The 12,917-nt window shown below is 38.0% G+C and overlaps 1 protein-coding gene across 3 annotated transcripts in view; it reads left to right on the top strand.

Moving 5' to 3' along the window:
* LOC121383076 (polycystic kidney disease protein 1-like 2) overlaps positions 1-12,917 on the top strand; it is a 307,953-nt gene that overhangs the window by 30,909 nt on the left and 264,127 nt on the right. For all 3 annotated transcript variants that reach the window (XR_005959252.1, XM_041512850.1, XM_041512851.1), the window contains exon 5: positions 5,213-5,355. Coding sequence is in view for 2 of the 3 variants with exons in the window: in XM_041512850.1 (XP_041368784.1) it covers positions 5,213-5,355 (143 nt within the window). In the remaining variant the exon portion in view is untranslated. The remainder of the gene's footprint in view (positions 1-5,212; positions 5,356-12,917) is intronic.

The following is a 12,917-nucleotide window of genomic DNA, read 5'->3' as shown; positions in this document are numbered from 1 at the left end:
TGTAGTCGGTTCGAAACCTGACAATTGATACTTTTGAGGGTTTTTTTAAATATTGCAACTTTTTTTTTTTAATGTAAGTTGATCTAAACAAAATGGCCATTTGTTTGAATGTGTTACAGTGTCACTTATCACTGTCAGTGTCTAACTCCCTTCAGACTGTTCATCAGTCTCCTCTACACACTCATAGTCACTGCTGCAGATAGTTTCAACAAACTCAACGTCTCCACTGGAGTAGCTCGTTCTCTGCCTCAGTAACCATCAAAGCTGGTGTGGAAATTGGTAGGGAGAGATCTGATGTGTTCGGCTGAGTTGAGATAAAGTCTGTTGAATGCTTTGTAGCTGTGTTCATGTAGTGACCATGTTTGAGGTCAAGAGAATTCATGTACATTCCCACTGCGTGTTTGATCAGTTTCACTTCATAGATGGGGGTCCAGTTTGTTCGTACCAACAGTAGCTCATTCAGAGGTTTGTGTGTCACACTCAGCCTGGAGACAAGTAGATGCTGTTTGACTGTGGAGAACCCCCTCTCCACTGTGTTACTCGAGCAGATCACACACAGACACAGACTCTTTTAGGAGGAGGAAATGGGGCTATGTTTGTTCCAGAAAGAAGCCTTCCCTCGGTTGGCTTTTAATTTAGTGGCTTTGAGGGCTATAAACCATTCAGCTCTTTTAGTGCAATGTCAAGACAGAAGTTGATTAGCCATAGGATCCAATTCTTACCTGAATCTATGTCGTCAAGATCCCACATTGAATGCTCTGCAATTTTCATTGCCTGTATGACTGGCTCCTGTAGTGATTAATATCACTGTTCATTGCAAGAAACAATCACTGGGATGAGGTCTCTTCTCTTTGCCCTCTGTCACCTTCTTTAGTTCGAAGCATTCTTTCACTTCCGTCATACACTTGTTTGCATGCTGCTTCTGTGTTTCTGTCAATTTTGCCCTTTCTTTGAACTGTGTTGTGGCAGGCAAGTTTGTTGCTGTTGCAGTCCATGTAGCATGATCAGCTGTATCATCCACTTGAATGGAGAAGGGGAATACAGGCTCTGGCAAAGCAGCGAGAAGGGGAATACAGGCTCTGGCAAAGCAGCGAGAAGGGGAATACAGGCTCTGGCAAAGCAGCGAGAAGGGGAATACAGGCTCTGGCAAAGCAGCGAGAAGGGGAATACAGGCTCTGGCAAAGCAGCGAGAAGGGGAATACAGGCTCTGGCAAAGCAGCGAGAAGGGGAATACAGGCTCTGGCAAAGCAGCGAGAAGAAGAATTCAGGCTCTGGCAAAGCAGCGAGAAGTGGAATACAGGCTCTGGCAAAGCATCGAGAAGGGGAATACAGGCTCTGGCAAAGCAACCAGAAGGGGAATACAGGCTCTGCCAAAGCAGCGAGAAGGGGAATACAGGCTTTGGCAAAGCAACCAGAAGGGGAATACAGGCTCTGGCAAAGCAGCGAGAAGTGGAATACAGGCTCTGGCAAAGCATCGAGAAGGGAAATACAGGCTTTGGCAAAGCAGCGAGAAAGGGGAATACAGGCTTTGGCAAAGCAGCGAGTAGGCTCAAGTTTCGCTTACATTCCTGAAGACCATCCAGCACATCCGTTATGAGAATACTCTGATCCTTCATGGTAAGGCTGACATGAGAAGTAAGACACAGCACTCTGCAATACAGCTCTAGGGCCCAAAGATATGTCACCCAGTGGTTTCACTTGTGCCTTTAGATCAGGTTTGCAGGTTTTGTTTCCTGCCTCAATCATATTTTCTGCAAACTAATAATGTGAAGTAGTTAATGATCATTACTTTGATGTCATGGTAGTGATGTGCTTAATTGAAACCTGCTTCCCTTTGTGTTCACATATGCCAACGACGTGACAGAGAGCCGATATGGTATCCCAATTATGAATCGCTTGTTCTTTCCACTGTTCCGGAATATATGGTAAATATTTATTCTCATTTCATCGAGACGTCTGAATGATGGATCTTTTAGAAAAACATCCCTGATGGTCAGTTCAAGTCTATGGTTAACACAGTGGATCACAAGTAAAGTCGGAACCAAATTGTTAAAGGGACATTCCCGAGTTTGATGCATTGTAAGATGTTTCCGACTAATAAAATATTTCTACGATTAAACTTACATATTAAATATATTTTCTTGTTTAGAATATCAGTGACTTCAATGTGTTTCTGGTCGTCTTAATATTTGTAAGAAGCCCAAAGAGGATTTTGTCTTCAAATAATTTCGTACGTACGAAAAAAATCTTTTTTAGAAAATAAAATGAAATTTAACCTAGTACAAATATTAAACATGTTTAATATACAGCCACTAATATTTTATGCATAAAATATATTTGATATGTAATTACAATTGTTAAAAGCCTCTGTTAATCGATAACATCTTAAACATTGCACCAAACTCAGGAATGTCCCTTTAACAACTACGATAAATCATTCTCCTACCTTTAATTATCGGTAATTTGAAAACATTCCGAATTATCCTGAGGGTATATGACATGTTTCGTGTAAATTATGAATGCCTTAAAACATGTTTTATTTTATAAAATAAATAATTTGTAATGTAAAACTGAAGACTGATTAAAAAAATAAATAAATTATAAATAAATAAATTATTTTTAATGTAAAATTGAAGACTGATAACCCACCCCGTACGTATTGGTATGGTTCACTGTACTGCGGCCACTAAAATAGACTCGCCCGATATTTTTTGAATTTGTATGCTCCCAAATAACGTTATAAAAGGCGAAGTGTGATTGGTCAATATTTAAATTATTATTTACAGACGAAATGTTACCTGGACATTGGGGACTATGCAGTGTTGTTAGTTTTAAATCACTGGCAGGATTCTGCAAGTAAGGTTTTGATTGGTGGACATGAGGTCCAACTGGCTGGTGTTAGATCCACATGTAATAGTGGAGCTAATTTTAATTAGATTGTCGTTTCGTGTAAACACTAAAACCACACGATTGACATATTGGTTATCTGAAAACCGGATGTGATGAAAAAGAAACAAAATGGCTGCCCTTAGTTAGCAGGAATAATCATGTTCAGTGTTCTCCAACTTTTATACGACCAGGTTGGCGACATGTGGCCGAAGTCCACGACGGGGGGGGGGGGGGGGGGGGGGGGGGGGGGGGGGGGTGATTGAGCTCGTGAAAGGGTTCGCCCCCTCTCGCACTGGATTTTTTTTTAAAATCTTAAGTCACAAAAGGTGCTTTTTTTCTGGCATTTAATAGTTGATTTAAATAAAGTTAACCATAATCTATCTCATGATCTGCCGCACCGGCACCGGTCACGCTGAAGTAGTAGGGCCTAGATGATCATAGGCCTAAATGTGTGCGGCCAGAGAGCTAATCTCACCCGGAACATTTTGAAAAACAAAAGCTCATATAGATATAGATTTCCTGGCATCTGGGGATAGTATTTTACCGTCTTTCATTGCATAAAATATTATTCTCGATTTATGGTTTTCAACATGCCAACAGCCAGCAATAGACAATTCCCCATCATGAAATTTGCCCGGACCCTTGTCAATTACTCGCAAGGACTAAGATTTACTAAAAATCATAATATGCAAATTGCTAATGATGAAGTGACGGGCGGCTGTCTGTCAAAAATTACCGCTTGCTGATTGGATTAGAGTATCCAAGCTGTTGAGAGGCAATCTACGTTGCACCGCTGAGATTGTGCCGCTTGTATTAAAGGGACACACCCTAGTTACGGCTAGTTGTTAACCATTACGGCGTTGTTTTTTGCTATTAAACCCATTTTTTCACAAATAAAATTGCACTTTACTTACCGTTTATTATTTAGAATATACATTTCCATTCACCTGAAGTGTTTTTTGGTAATCCTGGTAATCCTGGTTTTTGTAATACCACAAAATGCATTTTTCGTATTTCTTAAAAACGCACGCACGTTTGAGAAAAAAATGTTCAGCAGACAAGGTCTAATCTATTTTTAGACGGGATATTTCCATTTCAATGTCACAGACGTTGGTATACCACGTGACCGTTATCATTTTGGTTCGGTTTGTTTTCTCGTGCACGGTTAGCGCAATCAACATCCGATTTGTTGTTGTTCATTTGTGAGATTTTTCTTCACAGTTCGTGAACAATTTCAGTAACAATAAAGTTCAGACAAGTAAGTGTCTCAATACAAAACGTTACAAACCCTTAAAACCAATAATTTTGCTAAGTCTTACAATATCTGGAGAGGGGATACAACCAGGACAGAACAGTTGGAACATGTCCAGGAGAGGTGAAAAGAACGCACCCCAAGTCTGTGAAATTTGTCGTGACGTAGGCATTGTTGTGCTTCGAGCAACATCTACCAGTGACATCAGAATACTAACTTTCAAAATTATTTCAAGCAATTGGGACATGGGGATTCCCATGGTATTTATCGATATAAAACCTGCTTTTTCACTCCATTTGATAAAAACGTGATCTAAGTGTGTTACAGGTTTGTAGATTAACCAAATTATAATTTATTTTCGCTGGATGGAACTAAGGTGTGCGGCTTTAACGACTCCCGCTTTATCACTGCTGTATAGTGTGTGGCCCGGTTTTAAATTTGTTCATTTTGCGACCGGTATATCGGTGATTTTACCACCTGAAATTTTTAGCAGGGATCCAATCAGATTCGTTCTTACAAATGTGTTGAATTAGAATATTATTATTATATACTCCAAGTCCAAGTACAGGCTAAATATAGCGATAGGTGAATAGAACTGACGGAAGTTTTTTTCGTCATAGCGGACTGATTTTCGACTTGGCGGCATTTTTTATCAGCTTGGCGGACTCGTCTGTGAAAATCTTCAGCTTGGCGGCGCAAATTCTCAGCTTGGCGGGTGTACAAGCCGCTTACTGGGGTTGGAGAACACTGCATGTTTTTTATTAATTCTAAAGTTACTTTTTTTTCTTTTTTTTTTTAAACTGTTAGTATATGCAGGTATGCATGTTTCCAATGCATGATGCTCATATTTGACTTCACTGCCCCTGTAAGGTCACTAAAAACCAACTTCTCTCAGCAGCCACTATATCGACTAACATTTGACTTCTGTTCAGGACAGACAGCCCATGCTGATAGTCAGTATCCAAGGCAGTGTGCGTCAACCATAATTGGATATGATCACGAAAATATTTAAAAAATAATAATAATAATAAAAAAGTTTCATAATTCATTATTTGTTAACATTTTCTTTAGGGATATTTCAGAGTTAAACCAGTTCCATTGGAGTTGGTTATTAAGCCGCCTGGACTGCATCAGACTGTTCTAACTACTCGTCGGGTACGACTTGATGCTTCAGACAGCAAGGATCCAAACAGTGATGATAATTCAAGTCTCAGGTGTGTACATGTTGCAGAATGAACAGAAAAGGTGAAAACCTGTGCTTCCACAATTAAAATATAATAGGTTTATACTTGTAATTATTTAAATATGTTGTGCGTACTCCTAAGGCATATTGCATTTTTCAGGAATTATAAAATATTATTGTGCAAGTTTATTTACAATAGTCATATCTGTTCAGTATAACTGCACACAAATAAGCCTTTGTAGTATATTCCAGGTACCCTAATCTTTTTACAAACTCTCATATCTTTAGTATTGTATGTTGAAATTTTGAGATTTGAAAATTATTACATGGCATACATCCAGAACATAGCAAACACTTTACTAAACTATGTCTCAGTAATCACAAACTGAAAGTTGAGACTGGACAATACACAAAACCCTTTACTCCAGTAGAAGAATGATTATGTAATCAGTGCAATCTGACTGAAGATGAGTATCATCACATCATCCCATCTGTGAAATATAATACTCCACACTATAAAGTATGAGAATATTTAACTTTACATGTGCGTGAGTGTGAATGATTTTTTTCATGCTCATATACCACTAGAGTTTCAAGCATGTCCATCCCGGGGCCTGTCTCTGATTAGCCAGTGACTTGCTCTGGGACAGAAACAAATAAAATAAAGGGGACAATTTTGAAATTTACATCCAAAAATTAAATAGTGGGCCTTTAAAATTTCGATGCGCATCTCTAATTAATATAATTAATAAAGAAAATTCTACTCATTAAATTTGGTCGCTAGATTAGATCGGGCGGTCAAAAAGAAATTAGATAGATAGAATAGATAACTAGTTTAACTTGTTTGTATACCACCAGGGCCCCGAACACGCCCATTCCGAATCCGACCTCCGATAAGATCGGTGGCTTGACTTGGGATTGATGAGGGGGGGGGGAGTGTTTTGAAAATGGCCAAAATTTTGAAATTAACAATTAGTAAAAGAAATTAGTAGGATTAAAAAAAAAAAATTACAAGCCAAAAATAAAATGAATTGACTGCTCGGCATTTTAGAAGGACAGTCCAAAAATAAATAAGAGAAAGAAGAGAGAATCGGACTATTTAATAATATAAAAAAAAAAAAAAAATTCGATGTAAAATTTTGAATGGAGGTCTAAAAGTTTAAAGTCTGATCTATATGGTCCAGGTCAGGGGGTTGAGTAAGTTGGAGGTGGGCGGAATTTGGAATACGAATTTAGTAGTTAGGTCAAAGACTGAAAATCAAAATGAGCTACAAACATTTAAGTCCAAACAATATAATTAGAGTGCTCCACCGAAAAGGTTTTAAGGTGATTTGAGCAATTTAGACGGGCTGCCAAAATAACTGCGTTGGACTGTTTACAACTGCGGCCAAAAAGATTTAATTACAACTAAGCCCAAAAAAGCAGGTTGGTGTCCTAAGTTGAGGTTGCACAGCGACTCATGGCGAGTTGATGGGCTGTTCGAAGTTGAAGTTCGGGAGGTCTTATTGTAGATTCCAGTAGCAGGACTTCATAACTTCCTGGTAATCTCCTTGTAAGACCATCTTGAGAACGCGGTGTAGTGATTACATTGTCCATGATCGGATTAAGAAGTCCCTGTCGGAACAGCCCGTCCTGCTCCGAGTGCTTGACTCCTTGGATCTGGTACTTCCCTTGGCGAGATGGAAGTTGGCACAACGATGAATCGTTCCACGGTCCGTTGATCTGTGACTTCTCAGTAAAGTCGCCCTGGATAGCTCCACGGTATTTCGCCGGCAGCTTGTCACACACGATCGTCCAAGGGGAGTGATTGGTGGCCGTAGACACTTTTCTCCTCTTGTGTTCACGTTGGACATCTGCTGTGACAACAGCAACAACTGGAGGTGCTTGTGGACTGGCGGGTGGATCAGTAATGATCATATTGCCAGTCTCCATCTGCGTGGGTGCTGGAACAGAAGGGATGGCCACTGTCCGTGGACCTGACAGTTTTGGTCCCCCCTGGGCCACTCCTGGCATAGGCTCCTGTCGAGTCGCTGATGGGGCGACGACACAGAAGAGACCGCCCCCGGTTGTTTAGCCACCGGCTTTGGTCTCCCCTGAGTCACCTCTGTCGGTCTCGCCTTCTTCTTGGGAGCAGGTGGGACAGCCCCTGGCGGTTGAACAGCCGGGTTTGGTCCCCCCCCCCCCCGAGTAGCCTTCGGTCGCCTCTTCCTTCCTCTACTTGGTACGCGCTGAGGTTTGTCACTCCTATTAATGAGAGTGACAACTGCTGAGCTCTCGCCGTGTTGAATGCGATACTTGGAGAGAACTCCAAGCTCACATAACACGGCTCCATGGGTGGGGGAGGAGAGAAATCTGCACAAGTTGTGAACACCACTTCATAGTTCGGCTGCCTGAAGTAGAATGTAACTTTACATAGCAGGGTTGAAAATTAACATGAAAACCATGGTCGCCAGCAGCTGGGCCAGTTGAAGAAAAATCTTACTGGCCCTTCTCAGTTTCAGCTAGCGCTCCAATTTAACTGCTCAGCTAAAATCAAAACTTGAATGTTCTTTGTTGAATAATAACCATGTGCTTACTGTATACAGTTCGTTATTGTCAAAAGGAAACCGATGAATTGGCATATTAACTTCATAATGAATAAAGTTAAAATGCATATAAAAAACATTAAGATTTAAACCCATACAAACCCAAATAACATTTAAAAAAATAATATATACAATGTAAATAAAAATGTTTTATGATAAATTACAATTAAATTAAATCTCATTTTTAATACATGGGTAAAGAAAAATGCTAAAACAGCCAAGGTATGCAGGGTTCCACCTAGCATCTGGAAAATGGGAGTCTTTTTATGCACACTTTGGCTTTTAGTCGCCCAATGCTGCATGCTAACCTGATTTTTAACATAGCTGCATCTTCTATTATGAGATTTGCTCAACCATCTACATGTATTAAAAACAATAAAGAACAAAACAAAACAAAAACCCACCTAGATATATAGACCAAATTAAAAACTTGTGGCTGGTTAACTATTATTTGACATCCGTAAATAGACTGCACATTCGACATTGTCACGATGATCTAAATTTAGACAGGAACTGGCACAATACATCAGCCACACTGTTTTTAACACTTATGTTACGTTAATCGTATTGATATGGTTTGGGAACCAGTTAATAGTCCAGGCAGTTATGTAAATTTGCATTTTTTCTTGCTCAAGTCAGTAAAATGTATTTCTTTTTATTCTTAAGACTATCCAGAATTAGAAATCCATTGGTAACATTTTTTTTCAATGATTTGATCATGGTGGCCATCTTGAAATTCAAAATGGCCATAAATTTGGGATATTTTACATATATGCTGAGTCCCAGTTAACATAGAAACACAATTCTTGTGTCTATTTATATTTTTGAGGTCAATGAACTCGCTGATAACATTTTATTTAGCCATTTGGGCATGACAGCCATCTTGAAATTCAAAATGGTCACCATTTTAATATATTTTTCCTTATATCTGAACTCACAGTTGACCCACAATAATAATATAGGTATCAGTTTATATTTATGAGCTCAGTTAATGAAGTTGTGAAACCAAGTTGTTGTCTGACCTAAGCATCCATCTTGAAATTCAAAATGGCCACCATTTTAATATATGTTTCCATATATCTGAACTCTCGGTTAACATAGACACACAATATTTTTTGTTTATATGTACATTTATGTAGCCATGCATTTATTGATGACATTTTTATAGTCATCCAATTATGGCAGCCATATTGAAATTCAAACTGGCCACTATTTTAATGTATTTTTCATATATCGTAACTTCCGGTTAAGGCAGAATCACAATTATTTTTGTCTGTACATTTTTAGGATCAATGGATTAAAGGTTATAACCATCCTCCAGTCATGGAACTACGTTAAAATTCAAAATGGCAGCCATATGGAGATTTAAAAATGGCCACCAATTTTATAATTTGGCAAATACTTTTCCTCCTAGTCCACATACATTTTATGTGAAATAATTAAAATATTGCATTACTAATGACTTTCATGTTCTAGATTTTAAACTAATGAAATAGAGGAACAGACCAATTGTAAACTGTAATTCACAATGAGACATTAGCTGGGCTCGCCATTTAGTATCTGGTTAATAGAATGTTTAAATTAGCCACTTTTTAATACTTTCTAAAGAAATATCCTACATACATGTATCTGAAAATTGACTAAAATTAATGATTTTCCATTGTGACCCCTGATTAGGCATCTACTTCGTCTGTAATGGCATGCATATTGCAGCAACCATCACATCCTGTAGAGTTCTGTACATTGCAGACTGTATTCCTTACAGGTTCATCTACCTGAACACTTACTGATACCACAGTTGCATCTGATCAGTTCTATCACAGCCACTGGTGCAGCTTGCACCTTCAACCACATTATATCCTCCTTGATCCAGCCATGGGTCTAGATCACTGGATGTAGCATGGAATCCTAAGCTAGGATATTTGCTTGGAGACATGCTCTTTGGGTATGCTGTTATTAGATATTTGGCAGTGTTTCCATACTTTGGTTTGGTGATGGTGTCTTAAACTTCTTTCCTCTCAGAACAGCTGCATCAATTGTACAAATGACCTTTGAACTTAGTACCATAGAGTACTGACCTCTTTGTATGGTTCATCAGTAATTCCAAGCTGGCTAAGAGCTTCTGATATAGCCAGTGGAGTTTTCCCGAATACATTCAATAACATTTCTTTGCATATACCATCAATTTGTCCTGTTGTGTCACATCCAGTTACTACATGCAATCCTGGTAATATTCATTTTCTTTCTGAACCCAGTTCATCATCTATTAGTCGCATGTTGATCTGGTTGTGACTTAAGTCTGTACCGATAATTATTGGGATCAGTGTGTGTGATCAGGATAAGACCTAAGTCTGTGTCTGGTGCAGAAATTTACTTCTAATCTGCTATATACGTTTTCAGTGAACAGAAGCATTTCCTGCATGCTTTGATTCACTATTAGATGGTTACATTGGTGTAAGATTTATTTTTTAACACAATAATATTTATGAAAGATGACATCAGATATTTCCACTAACCAGGCTACAGATTTTCGAAGCTATCTGAGCACTACGATATCGAAAACTATTGCAGGCCATGATGTGACAATGACACATTTGAAAGCCTACTCCTATCAATGACATCGATTAGATATACAAATGATCATCTGATAATACATCTGGCATATAAAGTTATTTACCGATGTAAAATGCTAGTTACAGTCACAAACACAACAAAATATGTACTAAAATACCGTCCTACCACAGGTATTAGTACACAAGAAGAAGCAGACATGCTCGTGATTCCTCATACTCATGATGAGGTGGATTTCTACATCAAAGGCAAAGACTGTTGGGTTTTTATCACCATTAGGATACACAAATAATTATATGTCAATCACAACCAGATCAACCTGCAAACATTGTATAATGAACTGTGTCCAGAGATAGACTCGGATTACCAGATGTTTATGCTGTAACTGAATATGAAACAACAGGACAATTGGTGATGGTGGACATCAATAAAGAGAATTCAATGTATTCACAAAACATCCACATATAAGTAACACCAAAGTCAGGTTGGAATCGGTGATGAACCATACAAAGAGGTAAGTGAAAAATGTGAAGATTTTACTGCATGGAACTAAGCACAAGGGTCATTTCTACAACTGATGCAGCTACTCTAAGATGAAAGAAGTTCAAGAAACCATCACCAAACCAAAGTGTGGAAACACTGCCACCTACCTCTGGGGTATGAAAACAGCATACCTAAAGAGCACATCTCCAAGCATATTTCTGAGCTCATGATTTGATGCTACATCTGGACATTATTGATGCATGCAAACTTGGTTGGGTCAAGGGGGTTGGTATATTTGTGACTGCTGTTGGAGGTGCAAACTGCACCGGAAGCTGTGGTAGAACTGATCAGATGCAATTGTGGTGTCAGTAAGTGTTCAGATAGATGTGCTGTAATTTAGTGTAAGCGCCACAACCTTCAATGTACAGAGCATTGCAAGTGTGAAACTGATGAGGACTGCTGTGATGTGCATACTATTACAGATGAAGTAGATGCCTAATATGCCATTATGACTTACAATTTACAGTTGGGTAATTCCTTTATTTCATTAGTTTGTCATCAGTATTGCAATATTACAATTATTTGACCTAAAAATATACTAATGAGGAGAAAACGTATTTGCCAAATGATTACATTGGTAGCTATTTTGAATTTCCATACAGCTGCCATTTTGAAGTTTAAGATATTTGCCATAATTGGATGACTATAAATCTAAAGAACTAGATTCATTGACCACTGAAATATACATCTAGACAACAAAATTGTGCTTCTCCATTAACCATGAGTTGAGATACAAGACAAATGTATTAAAATGGTGGCCATATTGAATTTCAAGATTGTTTTCATAATTCATTGACTATATAAATGAAAACCAGCCAATGCATGGAATACAGAATTGTACATGGACAAAAAATTATTCTTCCATGTTAACCGGGAGTTGAGATATTTGAAAAATATATGAAAGTGGTAGCCATTTTGAATTTCAAGATGGCTGCCAAGATCAAACAACAATTTTTCTTTTTACAAAATAATCATCTAAGCTCATAGATGTAAACTGACACCAATTTTTTTTCTTCTGTGATTAATGATTAAAGATGGAGAAAACAATATAATGGAATGACGTCCATTTTGAATTTCAAGATGGTTGCCATGTGAGATGAATAATAAAAACAATATTTTAATTCACTAACATAATATGTTTAAATAGACCCAAAAAATATGTTTCTATGTTAAATGGGAGTGGAGATACACATGTATATAAAGAAAATATATGAAAATGACGGCCATTTTGAATTTCAAGATGGCTGACATGATAGTGGTCAGAAAAACTGCTACCAATGGATTTCTAGTTCAGGTAGGTCATGGGAACATATGATCAAAATTTTATTAACTTGAGCAAAAAAAAATGCAACCTTCAAAAAATGAACTTAACTCCCTAGACTATAAACCGCTAGGCTATATTTCTTCTGAAACTTCGTTTGTTTTAATGTTAAAGGTAGGGTCAACTCAAAGAAGAGCCTTATGTGTTGGAAAGATGCATACCCGGACCACCAACACATACTGACTCTTTAGCAAATGAAAAACACGTAATTTTAGATTTAATAAAAAAAATATGATTATTCCTGCTAACTGGAGGCAGCCATTTTTTTTAGTTTTTGTGATGTCCGGTGGGATAGCTTGGGGCGAAGTGACGTCAGCTCCTGAACATCTCCTGTATATACAGTGTAAACAAAAGCAGTAATTTTTGACAAGGCGCTTCTCTTTGATCAACCTGACTTGTAAAACAGCATAAATGACGTAATAATATAATAAACTATTTAACTAAATATATTTCAAGTTGCATTAACGGAACAAAATGGGGTTATAGTATTTTTCTCTGTTAAATAATCCAAAGGAAAAATGTACACTATTAGGCCTATTGATAATTTTCTTTTCTTTGGGACTACGTAATTGG

This window comes from Gigantopelta aegis, chromosome 10 (assembly GCF_016097555.1).
Source record: "Gigantopelta aegis isolate Gae_Host chromosome 10, Gae_host_genome, whole genome shotgun sequence".
NCBI classification, from domain to species: Eukaryota; Metazoa; Mollusca; class Gastropoda; order Neomphalida; family Peltospiridae; genus Gigantopelta; species Gigantopelta aegis.
The sequence above is the reverse complement of the archived record's forward strand: the minus strand, read 5'-3'. Positions and strand labels throughout refer to the sequence as shown.